Source organism: Suricata suricatta, chromosome 7, assembly GCF_006229205.1.
Source record: "Suricata suricatta isolate VVHF042 chromosome 7, meerkat_22Aug2017_6uvM2_HiC, whole genome shotgun sequence".
NCBI lineage: Eukaryota > Metazoa > Chordata > Mammalia > Carnivora > Herpestidae > Suricata > Suricata suricatta.
In genome coordinates this window covers 11,271,736-11,286,960 of record NC_043706.1, presented here as the reverse complement: position 1 = coordinate 11,286,960, position 15,225 = coordinate 11,271,736, and the positions used below count along the sequence as shown (strand labels likewise).

General features: G+C 40.7%; 1 protein-coding gene across 1 annotated transcript in view; it reads right to left on the bottom strand.

The window, feature by feature from the left end:
- Positions 1 to 15,225, bottom strand: part of KIF13A (kinesin family member 13A) — a 201,719-nt gene that overhangs the window by 184,791 nt on the left and 1,703 nt on the right. The window contains exon 2 of the mRNA XM_029943130.1: positions 15,035 to 15,125. Coding sequence (XP_029798990.1) covers positions 15,035 to 15,125 — 91 coding nt within the window. The remainder of the gene's footprint in view (positions 1 to 15,034; positions 15,126 to 15,225) is intronic.

Here is a 15,225-nt window from a genome sequence, read left to right as displayed (position 1 = left end):
CCCCACTTCCCAAGCCATGAATGGTGGTTCAGATGTTTTACATGCACAGGGAACAAAGAGAAAAGCCAGCACACATTTCAAGTTCATTCATGTAAAAGTACAAAGTATGTAGCACATCAAAACCTTTCTGTTATATACCTTTTAGGTTCTTCTGTATCTCTGCACACAACAGGATAACCTGACCGAGATTTCTTGATAACGGCATGCATCATTCCCTAATTAAAAGAAACTGACTACAAATGCACATGCATATATGTTTGCAGAAGTATTTTTTAAAAACGACCAGGAAATTCAAAGGAAGACAACCGTAGTGTGTTCCTAGGAAATAGCTGAAAGATATTTTCCAAATTTCAGTGTGGTAACAACAACAAAAAAAGCCAAAATCAAAAAGATTATGGTAAGTAAGTAAGTAAATAAATAGGTCCAAGGATAAAATACATTCATTTAATGGGTGCCAGAGAACCAAATAAATAAGTAAAATCACTTCTTTATTTTGAACATTTAATAGAGATGCCTTGAGTCTATGTCTCCTATATAACCCACTGGAACAAGAATCAGCAGCCCAGGACTGGGATACTAAAGTCAGTTGCCTCAGGAAGAAAAATAGAGGCAGAGAAAGCCAATATGACTGAACACAACGTTTCAGTACCTTCAGACAGTCATTGCCGCCGCAGTCAGTTGATGTCTAGGCAGTTGTCACCATCCATGAGTCCCCTACACTAAATAAAGCCTATTAACCAGTAATCATATCTGAGTAATAGAAATATAATCAAAATACAAGCCCACACTTTCTGAGAACACACTATGTCTAAGGTAACAAAATCCAGCACCAGTAACTAGAACGCAGGGCTGAAGGTCCACAGTCATTGCCAAGACAAAAGAGTCTTTCCAACATACACATTTCAATCAAAAGTAATCAGACATTTCATAATACTTCAAAGAATTGTGAGGTTTCCTACTTTAACTGCTCTTTTGAAATGTTAAAAAAAAAACTTCATAGATTGAACTTGGGCTGAGTAAGAAACGGTATTAAGAAGAAAGCTCAGGTTAATGAGCTTGAAGTGTTCCACAGTAACAAAAATGGTAAATTATCAGCACTTAGTGTGTGCTATGTGGCAGGAACTGTGCTCATCCCCATAATCACTCCCATGTCTGCACTTTCATTATTCCCATTTTATAGATGAGGGGACCAAGGCACTGAGGCTTAAGGGACCTGCTAACACTTCACAGTCAGTAAGTGATTCACACAGAAGCAGGTGGCCCCAAAGTTCACAGTGGCTCTGTCCACTACACCATTCTGTCACCATGCTTTGTTCTTTATACCCAACTAATGGCCGCTGAAATACCACAGAAGGCAAATAAAAGATTTCCCTTCACTGAGAATAAAAGCTCGGTGTGGACACAAGGTAACTTACTCTACTTAAGAAATGTTAAGCTCCATTCAGGCTTTTTCCTAGGTTGGTCAGCGGATTTCGATATATCAAACTACAAAAGCAGAGATGTACCTTGTATCACTGGAAATATTCAATTATATACACAAGTAAAGAGGATGCTTTGTTCAGTTTTTAAAAGGAAAAAATCCTTTAACATTGATTGTGGGGTTTTTTTTAATGGTTTTACTTATTTTTGAGAGACAAAACGAGAACACGAGAGTGAGCGTGAGGGAGGATGGAAGGGAGGGAGAGAGAGGGAGACACAGGATCCGAAGCCAGGCTCCAGGCTCCAAGCAGTCAGCACAGAACACGATGAGGGCTCAGACTGGTGAACCAAGAGACCATGACCTGAGCCGAAGTCGGATGCTAAACCGACTGGGCCACCCAGGCACTCCATGACAGTATGTGCTTTAGCCTGAAGGATCAGGAGTCAAAGACGCACCACTGTACTAGGGGATGTACTACCGGACATCACAGACACCAGGGACATCCAACTGCATGTCAGTCTATGGGTGACCTGTCACGATGCTTCTGTCAATTCCCAGGAGAGAATTAACCATGTGGTGGGTATTTTATAAAGCTAAATTTATCCAATGTTTAAACTCCCATTATGTCCTTCCTTCTGTTGCTAAGCAGTTGATTTTATTAAGTCAAGATACAGTTCATGTTTTTGTGTGCTCGCCTGGCACATTTAAAAGAAGTTGGATGGGGAACCCGGGTGGCTCAGTCACTTGAGCGTCGACTTCGGCTCAGGTCATGATCTCGCGTTCGTGGTTTGAGCCCCGCGTCAGGCTCTGTGCTGACAACTCAGAGCATGAAGCCTGCTTTGGACGCTGTGTGTGTGTCTCTCTCTACCCCTCCCTCGTTCATGCTCTGTCTCTGTCTCTCAAAAACTGAATAAACAGAAAAAGAATAAATAAAATAAATAAAAGAGGTTGGAAATTGTTTATCCAAATTTTTATTTCTATTGTTTTTTTTTTTTTTTAATTTTTTTGGGGGCGCCTGGGTGGCTTAGTTGGTTAAGCGTCTGACTTCGGCTCAGGTCATGATCTCACAGTCCATGGGTTAGAGCCCCACATTGGGCTCTGTGCTGACAGCTCAGAGTCTAGAGCTTGTCTTCCGATTCTGTGTCTCCCTCTCTCTCTCTGCCCCTCCCCTGTTCACCCTCTGTCTCTCTCTCTCTCTCTCAAGTAAAATAAAGACATAAAAAAAATAAAAACTATTTAATTTTAATTTTTTTAAGTACTCTCTAGGCCCAGCATGGGGCTGGAACTCACAGCCCTGAGATCAAGAAGTCCCATGCTTTGCCTACTGAGCCAGCCAGGTGCCCCTATTTCTTTCTTTTTTTTTAATTGGTTCTCAAGTCTGGGAACCAATGAGAAAGGAAAGCTAGAAGTCACTCTTGGAAAAGACTAGCTAAATAATAACCTGGCTAGAAAACTTAAGGAAAAAAAAGTCCCTTAGGAATACCGTAGGATGGCAATTTTGGAAAATTATTTCCACTGCATAATTCATTATGAAAGCACAGACTAAACTGTCACCCTCCAGAGAGGAATATTATTCTATCAAAGCCAGCAATACTTGAAGCCTTCAAAAATACTCAGTTATATGACGATGCTAGTGTTACCTATTTGTACGGTAACTCCAGATCAAAAGAGTAGATGTTCAGAACTGGATAGGGTTGCTCAAATTTAGCCCCATTATCTTGATAAGCGTTCCCAACCACATGCCTCCCTACTTACTCAAAACATTCCCCTTGAAACAAGCAATTTTAAGGTTCTTTCTCAATGTAATAATGTGACTGGTACAATTTGTATAGTGAATGTTAAACTTTATTAACTATATAAATAGAAGTAAAGATAGAGAGCAGGTCCTCGGTGGTGGACGTACAATCCAGGGAGTGTCTCCTCAAGACGACACAAAGAGCTAACAGCAAAAAGTAAAGCTTCCCTTTCCTCCAAGGCTTCCTTCCTGTTCCCTGTCTTAAAAGAAAAAAAAACAACACAGGACTCCAAACTTCTTTCCCCAAGGGAATGGCAAACAGACACTTTCCTCACACTGCTCCTAGCAGCAGCCCAGCTCATCACCCCTACAGAGCAGACGCGGAAGAGCTGCCCAGAATCAGTAACTCCATTCTGCTTTTTTTTTCTTACATTTATTGATTTTTGAGAGACAGAGAACAAATAGGGGAGGGGAAGAGAAAAAGAGGGAGATACAGACTCTAAAACGGGCTCCAGTCTCTGAGCTGTCAGCACAGAGCCTGATGCAGGGCTTGAACCCAAGAACCGTGAGACCATGACCTGAGCTGAAGTTGGATGTTTAACTGACTGAGCCACACAGGAACCCCTCCATTCTGCTTTTGAAAGAAAGAATAAGAGAGCACAAACCAGAAGGGACATACGTGTGTACACACACACACACACACACACACACACACACACTTCAACCAGAGCTGGTCCCACAATGGAAGACAGGAAATACGGAGCATCAACCACCATTTGAAAGGGTTGTAACAGAACCCTCAGAGACAAAACAAGCTAGCCAAGGACACTTTAAGCAAACAGCTCTGGAAATGTCATCCCTCCGCCCCCACACATACATGCTTATTGCATAAAGCGGCTGCATGCCTGTGGGTACAGCTTAAAAATCACTGGTTCCCAAAAAAGCACAACTGAACTAGAAGAAAACTAATCAAAAGGCCCAAATCAGATGATTCGAGATCCCCTGCGGGCACAGACGGGCACTGGTGTCCCGGCCGAGGTGGGAGGCATGCAGAATGTCTGTGCAGGCCCCAGGTCCTCAGCTAGCTGATGGTGACTGCAGAGAACGAGGGCTAGTGGCTGTCTTATTTCCGTGGACACCTTCAATCCTTGCATCAGCTACTGCCGGCAAACAGCCTGTCCAGAACACTGGCCCTCCCCTCCCTAGTTTTCCTAACACTCTGAGAAGTAACAACACAACCCACTTCAGTTCCTACTGAAGTTAAGCCCAGAAGTTACCTACTTACTCTGTTGGACGCAACTGTACATGTAAGTACAGGTGGAATTTTAGGGCTGAAAACACTTTACACGTTATCTGAAAACACTTTACAGATGCATGAAGTCAGACGGAAACAGATCGATGGCCAGCTCATGGATCCGTATCACATAAGTGGCAGAACCAATCAGCATCCCAGCTTCCAGCCCATCCCACCACGCGGACCCCTCCACATACAAGGGGTCCCCAGGCTCTGGGACAGGATAGGAGCGGGGGCTGGGACGGCCCCATTGTTACAGGGGTCGGCGGCAAGGAACTATGGCCCACAGGGGGCTGGAAAAGCTGAAGAATTAATGCTTCCCAGGAAGTCAGTCTCCAGAGATAGGCCAGTTAGGAAGCAAGGAGTCTAACATCTAGATAACCGAGGTACTTCCTTGCCCTACTGCTACAATTCAAATAAAACCAAATAAGCAGAGAAATTTTTATGAAACACACCTGGCTAGAGAGTAGGAGTTTTTTTTCCTTTTCTTTTCTTGATGGGAGAGAATTTACTTAGTTTTGTGAGGCAGCCCTATGAAAGTTCCATAAATTATGGGAATAAGGTAAATATTTAGGCTGATTTTATGAGGCTTTCCTACATTAATTTTCAGAAAGTTAATGATGATAAGTACATGATCACAATCAAAATGGTAAAATAAACACAAGGTGTGGCACTGGCCCATAAAACCAGTGTGTATTAAGCTGGACCAGTGATGTTCAACCTCGGCCACACATGAGAACCAACTGGCAACCATGTGAGTTAACCATCTTGGACATTCAAGCTGGTCAAGCCTTCCAATGTCTACACCCTCAGACTCCTAGTCTTCACAGAGGTGGCCAGAGACTGTGGAACAGATAACTCACACCTACGTTGCTCTCTCTGAATTCCTGACCCACAGGGTTCATGGGCATAACAAATGGTTGTTTTAGACCACTAACTTTTGGAGCGACTTGTTAGACAACAATTGTCACCAGGTCATCTGAAAAGCATTTAAAAATCCCAATGCCTAATGTACTAGAGCCCAATTTAGCCAGCCCTGGGGGTGGGACCCAGGCATCTATTTTTAAATCACCTCAGGGACACCTGGGTGGCTCATTTGGTTAAGTGTCCAACTCTTGATTTCAGCTCAGGTCATGATCTCACAGTTCTTGAGTTCAAGCCCTGCATCAAGCTCTGTGCTGACAGCTCAGAGCCTGGAGCCTTCTTCAGATTCTGTGTCTCCCTGTCCCTCCCCCACTTGTGCTGTCTCTCAAAAGTAAATAAACATTTAAAAAAATTTTTTTAAATAAACAAAGCAATCATGTCTACACCTGAGCTGTCAGATACAGTAGCCACCTGCCACATGTAGCTGTTTAAATTTAAATTAATGTAAATTAAGTAAAATTTAAAATACAGTTCTTTGGCTGCACCAGACACATGTCCAGAGCTCAGTAACCATATGTGGCTGATGGTTACCATACTGGATGCAGATACATAAAACCTTCCCACCGTCACAGAAAATTCTATTGAACAGTGCTAATCTCGGCCAGATCTCAAAGCTCGGTCCTGCGCTAACAGATCAACGTCACACAGAAATTTGTTAGAAATGCAAATGTTTAAGCCATATCCCAGACCGACTGAATCAGAACTTTCTGGGGGTGGGGGCTCTCCGAATGACTCTTACACACACTCCAGGGTGAGAATGACCGGTCCTGTTACTGCCCCTACAAAAACCATTTTCCCATCACCCATCTCAGACTTAAATCTGTAAAGCATCAGCTTTTCATTTTATTATAATGTAAGAGAATAGTTCATGTAATTGTACAATTCAAACGGTGTATTTATAAGTTAGCAAACTTGAAGAAATGCCTTAGCAAAGATTTCTAAAAAGTCTCATAAAGATGCTCTCAGTTATTTATAATCATTAAGAGAAATAATCTTTAGGCCCAAAAATATTTAAATGGTCAAAAAATATATGAAACTCAACAGACTATTCAATTATTAAAATTATCATTGTGAAACTTACCTTGCACGACAAAAATATAAAGGAGAGAAAAGCAAACCACAAAGCTGTAATTGCACACCTGTGTTTTACATGGACAAGAACAAAAGGAAGGTAAAGGAAAGATAAGAATAGCCAGTCTTGGCCAGGCAATGACTCCCATCTGTTTTTCTTTCTGCCATAATTCTTTTTTGGTAATTTTTTAATGTTTGTTTATTTTTGAGAGAGACAGAGTGGGAGCAAGCCAGGAGCAGAGAGAGAGGGAGACACAGAACCTGAAGCGGGCTCTATCCAGGCTCAGAGCTGTCAGCGCAGAGCTGGATGGGGGAACTCGAACTCAAACTGCGAGATCATGACCTGAGCTAAAGTCGGATGCTCAACCCAGGTGCCCCCCTGCTGTAATTCTTATAAAGTTAACTATGAAAACACACTTCAGAGTACCTAAGGAAGCAACTCTTCAAAAAGATACAATTGTGCTTTGATGCGAAAAGTCCATTGCAAGGACAATTTGATAAATTAGTTCTATCACTTTACGAGTGACTCACTGAATTGTTCATCACATAGAAACATGCAATCAAGATAGGACTCGAGCAAATGATTAGGCTTAGTACACAGATTATCCTATCCCAGAGAGCCTATTAGGATTTCTCCTTTTTACTCTTCCTTTTAACCTCAGATTCTACGTCATATTTGATTCTCAAATATAAGGATTATGCGTTTTTACAAATAAAATTTAGAGATGTGAAAACCTGACATTTTTTCTTTTAGTTTCCACGTATTTGTTGGGTGATAAAATTCCAAATAAACTAATCTCCAAAGAGGAATTTCTCACATTTCCTTCTTATATTTACATAAAGTCCAGAAATGTTTTGCAGAGTGACCTTTTTTGAAAGGATAGCTCCTGAACCCCACACAAATCAACTCTTGATTGTTTTAATACATATTTTCCTATTGTTAATAAACTGAATTTCTGACATTGCCGGGTTCAGTGAAATCTTTCTGGGCATTTCTGTGTTGGTTTCTCTGCCATTTTGTTTCCTGTGCTGGTAATGTTCTCCAAACTCCTTTAAATTCTCAACGCATAAACACCTTCACTACTCTTGCTCCAGGGAAGACTGTTGAAAGGGTAACTGTAGTTGAATAACTCTGAGAAACCTTGATGTCTTCAGAAAACCTGTTCCTGTAAATTTCTTAAAATTATGAGTCAGAAGCATATGGAATTTGGTTAAAAATTGGAAATAATCCAAGTTATCCACTTATCTCTAACTAGATTTTACCAGAAGAAGCCAAGTTAACTGGCGGGCTGATAAACTGGCCAGTTTGGTATCATTTTAGAAAAATTTTCCCAGCCCTATAAGCATACATTTTTTAAAATGAAAACTGACTCCAGGGACGCCTGGGTGGCTCAGCAGGTTAAGCGCCTGACTTCAGCTTAGGTTATCATCTCACGGTTTGTGGGTTCAAGCCCCATGTCAGGCTCTGTGCTGACCAGAGCTCAGAGCCTGGAGCCTGTCTTCAGATCCTGTGATTCCTTCTCTCTCTGAAGCTTCCCTGCTCATGACCTCTCTCTCTCTCTCTCAAAAATAAATAAAAACATTAAAAAAATTTTTTTAATGAAAACTGACTCCAAAAAAATCAACTAAAAGTTTGCAAAAGTAATACAAAAGTAAAATTTTTCTACTTTTTTACAACTTTTTGTACTGGCTACAACTAATTACCTTCATGAATGCTGGTAATTAAGCATCATCTAAGGCAACTACTACCTTCAATTACAGGGTTTACATATGCTCTTAAGAGAAAGGAAATCATGATTTTTATTTCCGTTATTGGAAGTTAAACAGAACAGGGTTTGGACAGAAGGTTTTAATAATCTTTTTTTTAATGTTTTATTTATTTTTTGATACAGAGAGAGACAGAGCATGAGAGGGGGAGGGGCAGAGAGAGGAGACACAGAACCGTAAGCAGGCTCCAGGCTCTGAGCTAGCTGTCAGCACAGAGCCTGATGTGGGACTCAAACCCACGAACGTGAGATCATGACCTGAGCCGAAGTCAGAGGCTTAACTGACTGAGCCACCCAGGCACCCAATAATCTTTTTTTTTAAAGCAGTGAAGAGAACTTACAAAATCCTGTATGTTGGTGCGTTGAGCATTCTTGAATCAAGGCACTGAGAATACAAAGATGAATCATATACAGTCCTCGGCCTGCAGAAACCAGAGTCTAGCTGCATTCAGCTCTATCTGAGCAAAGGTCCTTAACAGAGAAGATGAAGATCAACACAAAGCAACACACTTAAAAGAAAAAAAGTAGACAATACATAGAAAACCACCATTAATGTCTTCTGAAAGAGAGAGAATATACCAAGAAACAAAAATAGGATACTACCAAAAAAAAAAAAAAAGGCAGAGGCTAAAAAATGAGCTCTTGGAAATTAAAACTATGATAGTATAAAAGAAAAATTAAACATAAGGGTTGAAAGATAAAGTGGAGGAAATCTCTTAGAAGATAGGGCAAGAAGGAACACGTTCCCAGGTCTAAAAGGCCTTTTGTGATTTCTCAAAAACAAGGAAGAAAAGGACATTCTACAAGATCCTAGAAAGTGAAAACCTATGTAACATCTAAAGGAATAGAAACCTAAATAGTTTTGGACTTTTCAAAAGAAACATGGGAAGATAAAAGACAATAGAGCCACCAATATCTTTAAAATTTAATTTTTAAAAATTTTTTAATGTTTATTTTTGAGGGAGAGACAGAGTGGGAGCAGCAGAGGGACAGAAAAGAGAGGGAGACACAGAATCCAAAGCAGACTCCAGATGCCCCTAAAATGGAATCTGATACCCACCTAACCTATCAATGAGAGGAGTGCTTGATTAGAAATTTTCATGGTTTCCAAAAATGTTACCCTCCAAACACCCTTTCTAAGGAAGCTACTAAAGAATATGCTGCAGCTCCTGGATGGGTTGTCACCTAAGAGCCAACTTCAGCTCAGGTCATGATCTCTTGGTTCTTGAGTTCAAGCCTCACATCAGGCTCTGGGCTGACAGCTCAGAGGCTAAAGCTTGCTTTGGATTCTGTGTCTCCCTCTCTCACTGTCCCTCCTCTGTTCCTGTTCTGTCTCTCTCTCTCAAAAATAAACATTTAAAAGAAATTTTTTTAAGAATATGCTCTACAAAATTAAGACAGTAAACTGAGAAAGGAAAAGGAAACAGAAAAACAAGAGATTCCACGCAGAAAAGAGATCAAAGAAATCCTCAGGATAATGTGACAGGCAATTCCAGATGATAGCTAAGTCAGGCACAGATGAATACTGGTTCATAAAGCAGCATATTGGAAGGCCTGAGGAAAATGTCACTAGGAAGATGAAATCAAGAGAGTACTTAAAGTGTTTGAATGTCCTTCAATGTCCTGAAAGGAGATTTAGGCAAGGGGCAGATAATTTAAATGTTGAATTAAGGATAAGTACATAGAAAAAGAAGGAAATTAAAGAAAAAGGAAAAAAATAAAAGCAATTGCTAACTCCAGGGAAAACAAAAAATTCTGTACGACAGGAAAAGAAATCACAGAAGAGCACATGCCTCAACTATAAACAGCTCACTATATTACATGGTCATATAAACAATGTAAATGCTAAATGTTGATATAATCAAAATTACCATATAACTTTACTGGGAAAATGGAGGATGGGAAGAATTTGGGGGTGAAGTGGGGATAGAACATAGAAAGAAAACACAGCACACATAAAAAACTAGTGCAGTATGTTATTTAGAAATATGGAGGGAAATTCCAAAAGAATGAGCTAAAATTGCTATTATGTAGTTGCCTCTGGGAAAAGAAATGAAGAGGATTCCGTCTTTTTTTTATTATAGCCCATATAAATTATAGTACTTTACACTTTAAATTACGTATACTAGGGGCACCTAGCTGGCTCAGTCAGAAGAGCATGCAAATTTTGATCTCAGGGTTGAGTTTGAGCCCCACGTTGGATGTAAGATGTGCTGATTCCATAAATATATAATATACATATTATATATATAATATATATACACATGTATATTCAGAACCAAGCCTCTTAACCACTAAACTTGTGTTTTTCAAATTATAAATTTGTAACCCATTCATGGATTATGAAATGTATTCAGCAAGTCAACCATCATTTCCAAAATGAATTAGAAGAGTGAGGGACACAAAATAACAGATATACTGCACATAGTAAATTTTTTTGTGAACCTTCATACATGTGCATGCACACACACAGTCCATGATGTTAAATGTATTTTTCACTGTGGACTGTGAACAAAATAATTTTTAAAACACTACTCCAATCTACATTGCATTATAATTACGTTTAATCTTATTTCTTAGAAGAAATTCCAATCTACCTTTATTTTAAAACAAAGACATGGAAAGCACTGACAGATAATGAAAATATTCTATTATAATGCTCTTTAAAATACCACAAATGTCAGGCATGAAGAATGATCACTCTTAAATTAATGAAATCTAAATGCTCTGTTTTCTTACAACCAACTATAATATTTGAGCTAGAGAGAGATATAACAACGTAGAAAACAGAAGAGAATTTGAAGTCATCCAAATAATTTTATAATGTGGAATATTACAGATTCTTTGGTGATTTATTTTTCAAATTTCATGACTTTCGCTAATCTCTAAATTTCTAAATCTACAAGGACACTTGAGCAGAAGGAGCCATCCTAGAAGCCTTTGGGATAGCAGAGAAAGCCAACTTGGAAAAAAAAAGCAAACAAACAACTACAACATATAATACATAAACCAGAAAATATATACACCGTTGACCAAGACATAGCTCTCTTCCAGGGGCCGCGCATGCCCTTTACAAGCTGCACCCCACATCCTGCAATTTGGAAAATTTGGGCAAGAGCTAAAACTTTGATGCTCTTTTACTAACAGCCTGAAGTTAGCCCATTTTTCTTTCAGCCTAACTAGGTTATATGTGCACATTGCTCTGAATGTTTACCCAACAATTCACTTACATAAAATAAGAACAAAAAAATTCTCAGAAACAAGTTCCACTATGCCTCTTCATAATAAAGCTTTACTTCTGAAAAGTTCTAAAGATCAGATTCATAAGTCACCCATCTATATTTTTCAAACCACCACTCCCATCCAAACTGGATGTAAAAAAAAAGAATGAATGAGTATTAACATATGGGTATTAAAATATACATTAAAAAAATAGATTCGTGTGTGTGTGTCTGAAAATGTACATTGTTTTGGAGAGAGGGAGGGATGGGGGAATCCCAGCAGGGTGAAATGAAGACTCTGTACTATGTGCCTGTTGACACTCCGATTTTTACACTAGCACCTCTTTTGGCAAATTAGAGGCTGCCATTCTCCTCCCCCCACTGGACTGCCTTCCTTCCGCGTCCTAGTCCACGTGCCGCATGCATAGACACAAAATCAGTCAGAAGTAATCTGTGGCAGGGCTGATTTGATCTTTAGAATTTTTCAGAAGTAAAGCTTTGCAAGCTTTGACAAAGGACTTTGTCCTGATCTTGAAGATGTGAACCTACACTCTTGGCAACCACAAGACCGACACAAATGCTATCTGTCCTTGCAGCTTGCCAGGACCCTGGGTCACTTCCACAGCCCCTCCTCAGGACCCCCATTCACACTGGAGACCCTAACTCAGGCAGACCTCTGCTGAGTGCCTGCTATGTGTCAGGTGCTATTTGGAGACGTGGGCCACAGGGGAAGATAAGGTACCTGACTTCGGGGAGCCTGCAACCTCGAAGAGGAGACAGAAGAGGAAACAGGTAATTTCCAAATGATAGGGTACATATCAAAAATATTGAAGGCCCATAGTAATCTGTGGATTGCCTGTGCTGAGAAAGGTGCCCAAATGATCTGAACTTCATAAATAACTCCTAAATGGTAAATGTGGTAGAATTTTAAGAAACATGTTCATATATGTCTTAATATTTCAAAAAGGTAATGAGTATATATGTCAACAATTAATCTGGTATTGTTTTATATATTATATATTATACATCATATATACATATTGACTTCTAACTCTGTAGTGTATTGTTATCTTACCATTGCAAAACAAATCTCTTTAACCTCAGAAGCCTTTAGTCCTCAACTTGTAGTCTTGGCTTTGATTTCAGAAAGGAGGAAAATTGTGAAAGCTAAGCTTATCTGTTTCTTTCCCTAGGAATCAAAGCACCCTTGCTTGTCTTTACTTGTAAGACTGAAAACTTTCACCCACTAATTTAAATTTTCTACTCATGGTTAATACATTGTAACTTCTTGCAATTTTCAGGAAAATACTAATTCTCACTCTGACACAGGTCTGCCAATATTATTTGTAGACTTGAACTTCTAGGTAAGAAAAATAATAGTGCCACCTTGCCCTGAGCTCTATCCCAAAACAAACGATAGAAATGAACTGCAAACATAACATGAGGCATCGTTGTAATTAATCAACCCAGAGCCCAAGGGAGGAATCATTTCTATTTTTAAATGCATTGTTGCTTTAAGGGAAACCTGATGGAGAAACATGAAACCAAGCCGCATAATGAAAATCAAAAACGCATTTGGTGTCTCCATCCTCACAAAGACCACAGTCCTAACCTACAAGCAGCTCTGCTGAGGTGACTCCACTCAAGTTTTCTATAAACTGAGTGACAGGCAGAACCCCACAGAAGGGTCCATCCACCAAAGAATCCTATCTGTCAGGAGGACACACCAAGAGAACCCCCATAGTTCAATGTTATTCTTACAGCTTCAGAGAAGGGGCTATTCCAATAAGCAAGCAGATGGATAAATCCCCAAGTCAGCCCACAAACCTTTACTTAAAAGATCCTGATTAGTAACTGCCGTGGTGGCCCTAAAAATGATCAACTAGTTATCATTTCTATCCAAGTTCTGCAGAATTAAATGTTTCTCCTCACGAGTCACAAAGCTTCGTTTCATTAAACAGTAGCTAACAGTAGCACTTCCTATGGTTAAGAGTGACAAGGAGCAGGTGCCAATGGCAAAGGAAACAGAAGCTGGAGCTAGGAAACAGGAGCTAGTATTAATGCTCTACCTGTTTCCCTGGCTAATTGAAGAATCTGACCCAGCAGAATCTGGGGGGGGAAACAATATAAAAATCCCCAGTTTTAGAAAAAATGTTGATGCTTTGGGCACCTAATTTAATCTGTAAATATTTAAATGTACTCAGTTGGGTTCACTAGCACCGTGAAATATACAACTACTCCACTATGAATGTATCTAAAATAAGACAAATATTTACAATGTATCCAAAAATAGTATTCAAGGATACATCCATTACTGAAAAGCATTTAACAAACATTTTAGGTATAACTTAGCAATTTACTATCACCATTAACAATCTGCTATAAGGAGTTGGAAAACTGAATAAAAATTTCTAGCCTCGGCACAAAAAGCCAAGAACTCCCATCTTAACCTCCTGACACCTTTCTCCCCTAAATTTAGCAAATCTGTGCCTGAACACCACATGACTATATACATCATTAAACAGTAGCTAACAGGAGCGCACTCCCTATGGTTAAGAGTTGCTTCCTTTAGCTATAAAATAACAAACCCTACTTCCGTCCCTATTCAGCACCAAACCTCCCAAGAGAACCAATCACTAAATTGTAACACACTGATCAACAGGTGACTTTTAGAAACACACTGATACTCCTGTCCCAGACGAATTGATTCTGTCACACCTACAGTTTTCATTTTTTTCTATTTTAACAAGCTACTGCAGTGCTATACTGAATGAATTCCAACCGTTTTCTTCTCAGGAGCTTACCAGAAAAATGCCAAATATTCAAATTATTTTAAGGCATTTTCCCATACTGCTGCGAGGAATAGAGCAGAATTAATAAGGATCCAAGAGTTACCACTTTTCAAATGCAAATATGTTGCCATCTAGTAAATGCAGTCCCTTTATAAACATCCCCCCAGTGTCTATGCAGCTCAGGGCACTACTTTTGTTTCCTTGAAAATCAAAATTCGCGCATTACATTCAGGCATTATCTCGACCCAGCAACCAACAAAATAATAGACTTTAAATGGTCCACGCCTGAGCCTGCATCATACAATACTGTTCTCCTTTATTATGGGGTTCCCCCCCCCCCATTTTACATACAAACTCCCTAAGCAATTCTACGAAATAAAGCACACTGTGTAGGGAGGGGTAGGAAAAACCGAGGGGCACTGCATTTCACGAAAACAAGGCCTTGGGATGGTCGCTTGCTCCCTCGGGCCTCAGTTTTCTTGTCTGTAAAATGTGGGACTGGTCGTCTGTAGGGTTCCCTCCAGCCCCCTCTCTCCGGGTGCCGCGAAGCCGGCCGGCGAGGCAGCGGACTGGTGCCGGCGGTGGCCCGGGGTGTCCTGCCTGATGCCGCTCTAGATGGGAGGGGACAAGGAAGGGGGGGGTGCCGCGGGAGGAGAGGAACTTGGATTTGCAACAGCTTCAGACAGGAGCGTGCGACGAACTTGAAGCCGTCTCCCCAACAATGGGGACGAGCACTCCCATTTTCCGGGCTCCCACTTGCAGGGGGCTGCGGGGTGGGACCCCCTGCCCGCCCTCACGGCGCCCGCGTTACCTTTCTCCCTGTTTGGTGTTAGAAGGCGGAGGGTGCAGGACCGTTTGATTCCCTTCCATCTCCACCACGCACTTGGTGTTCAGTTCCAGTTCTGAAAGCAAGAGGGGAACGGGGCCGCTGCCGAGCCGAGCACCCGCGCCGGCAGCCCCAGGGCGCGGGGCTCTCCCGGGGGGCGGCCGAGCCGGGAGCCC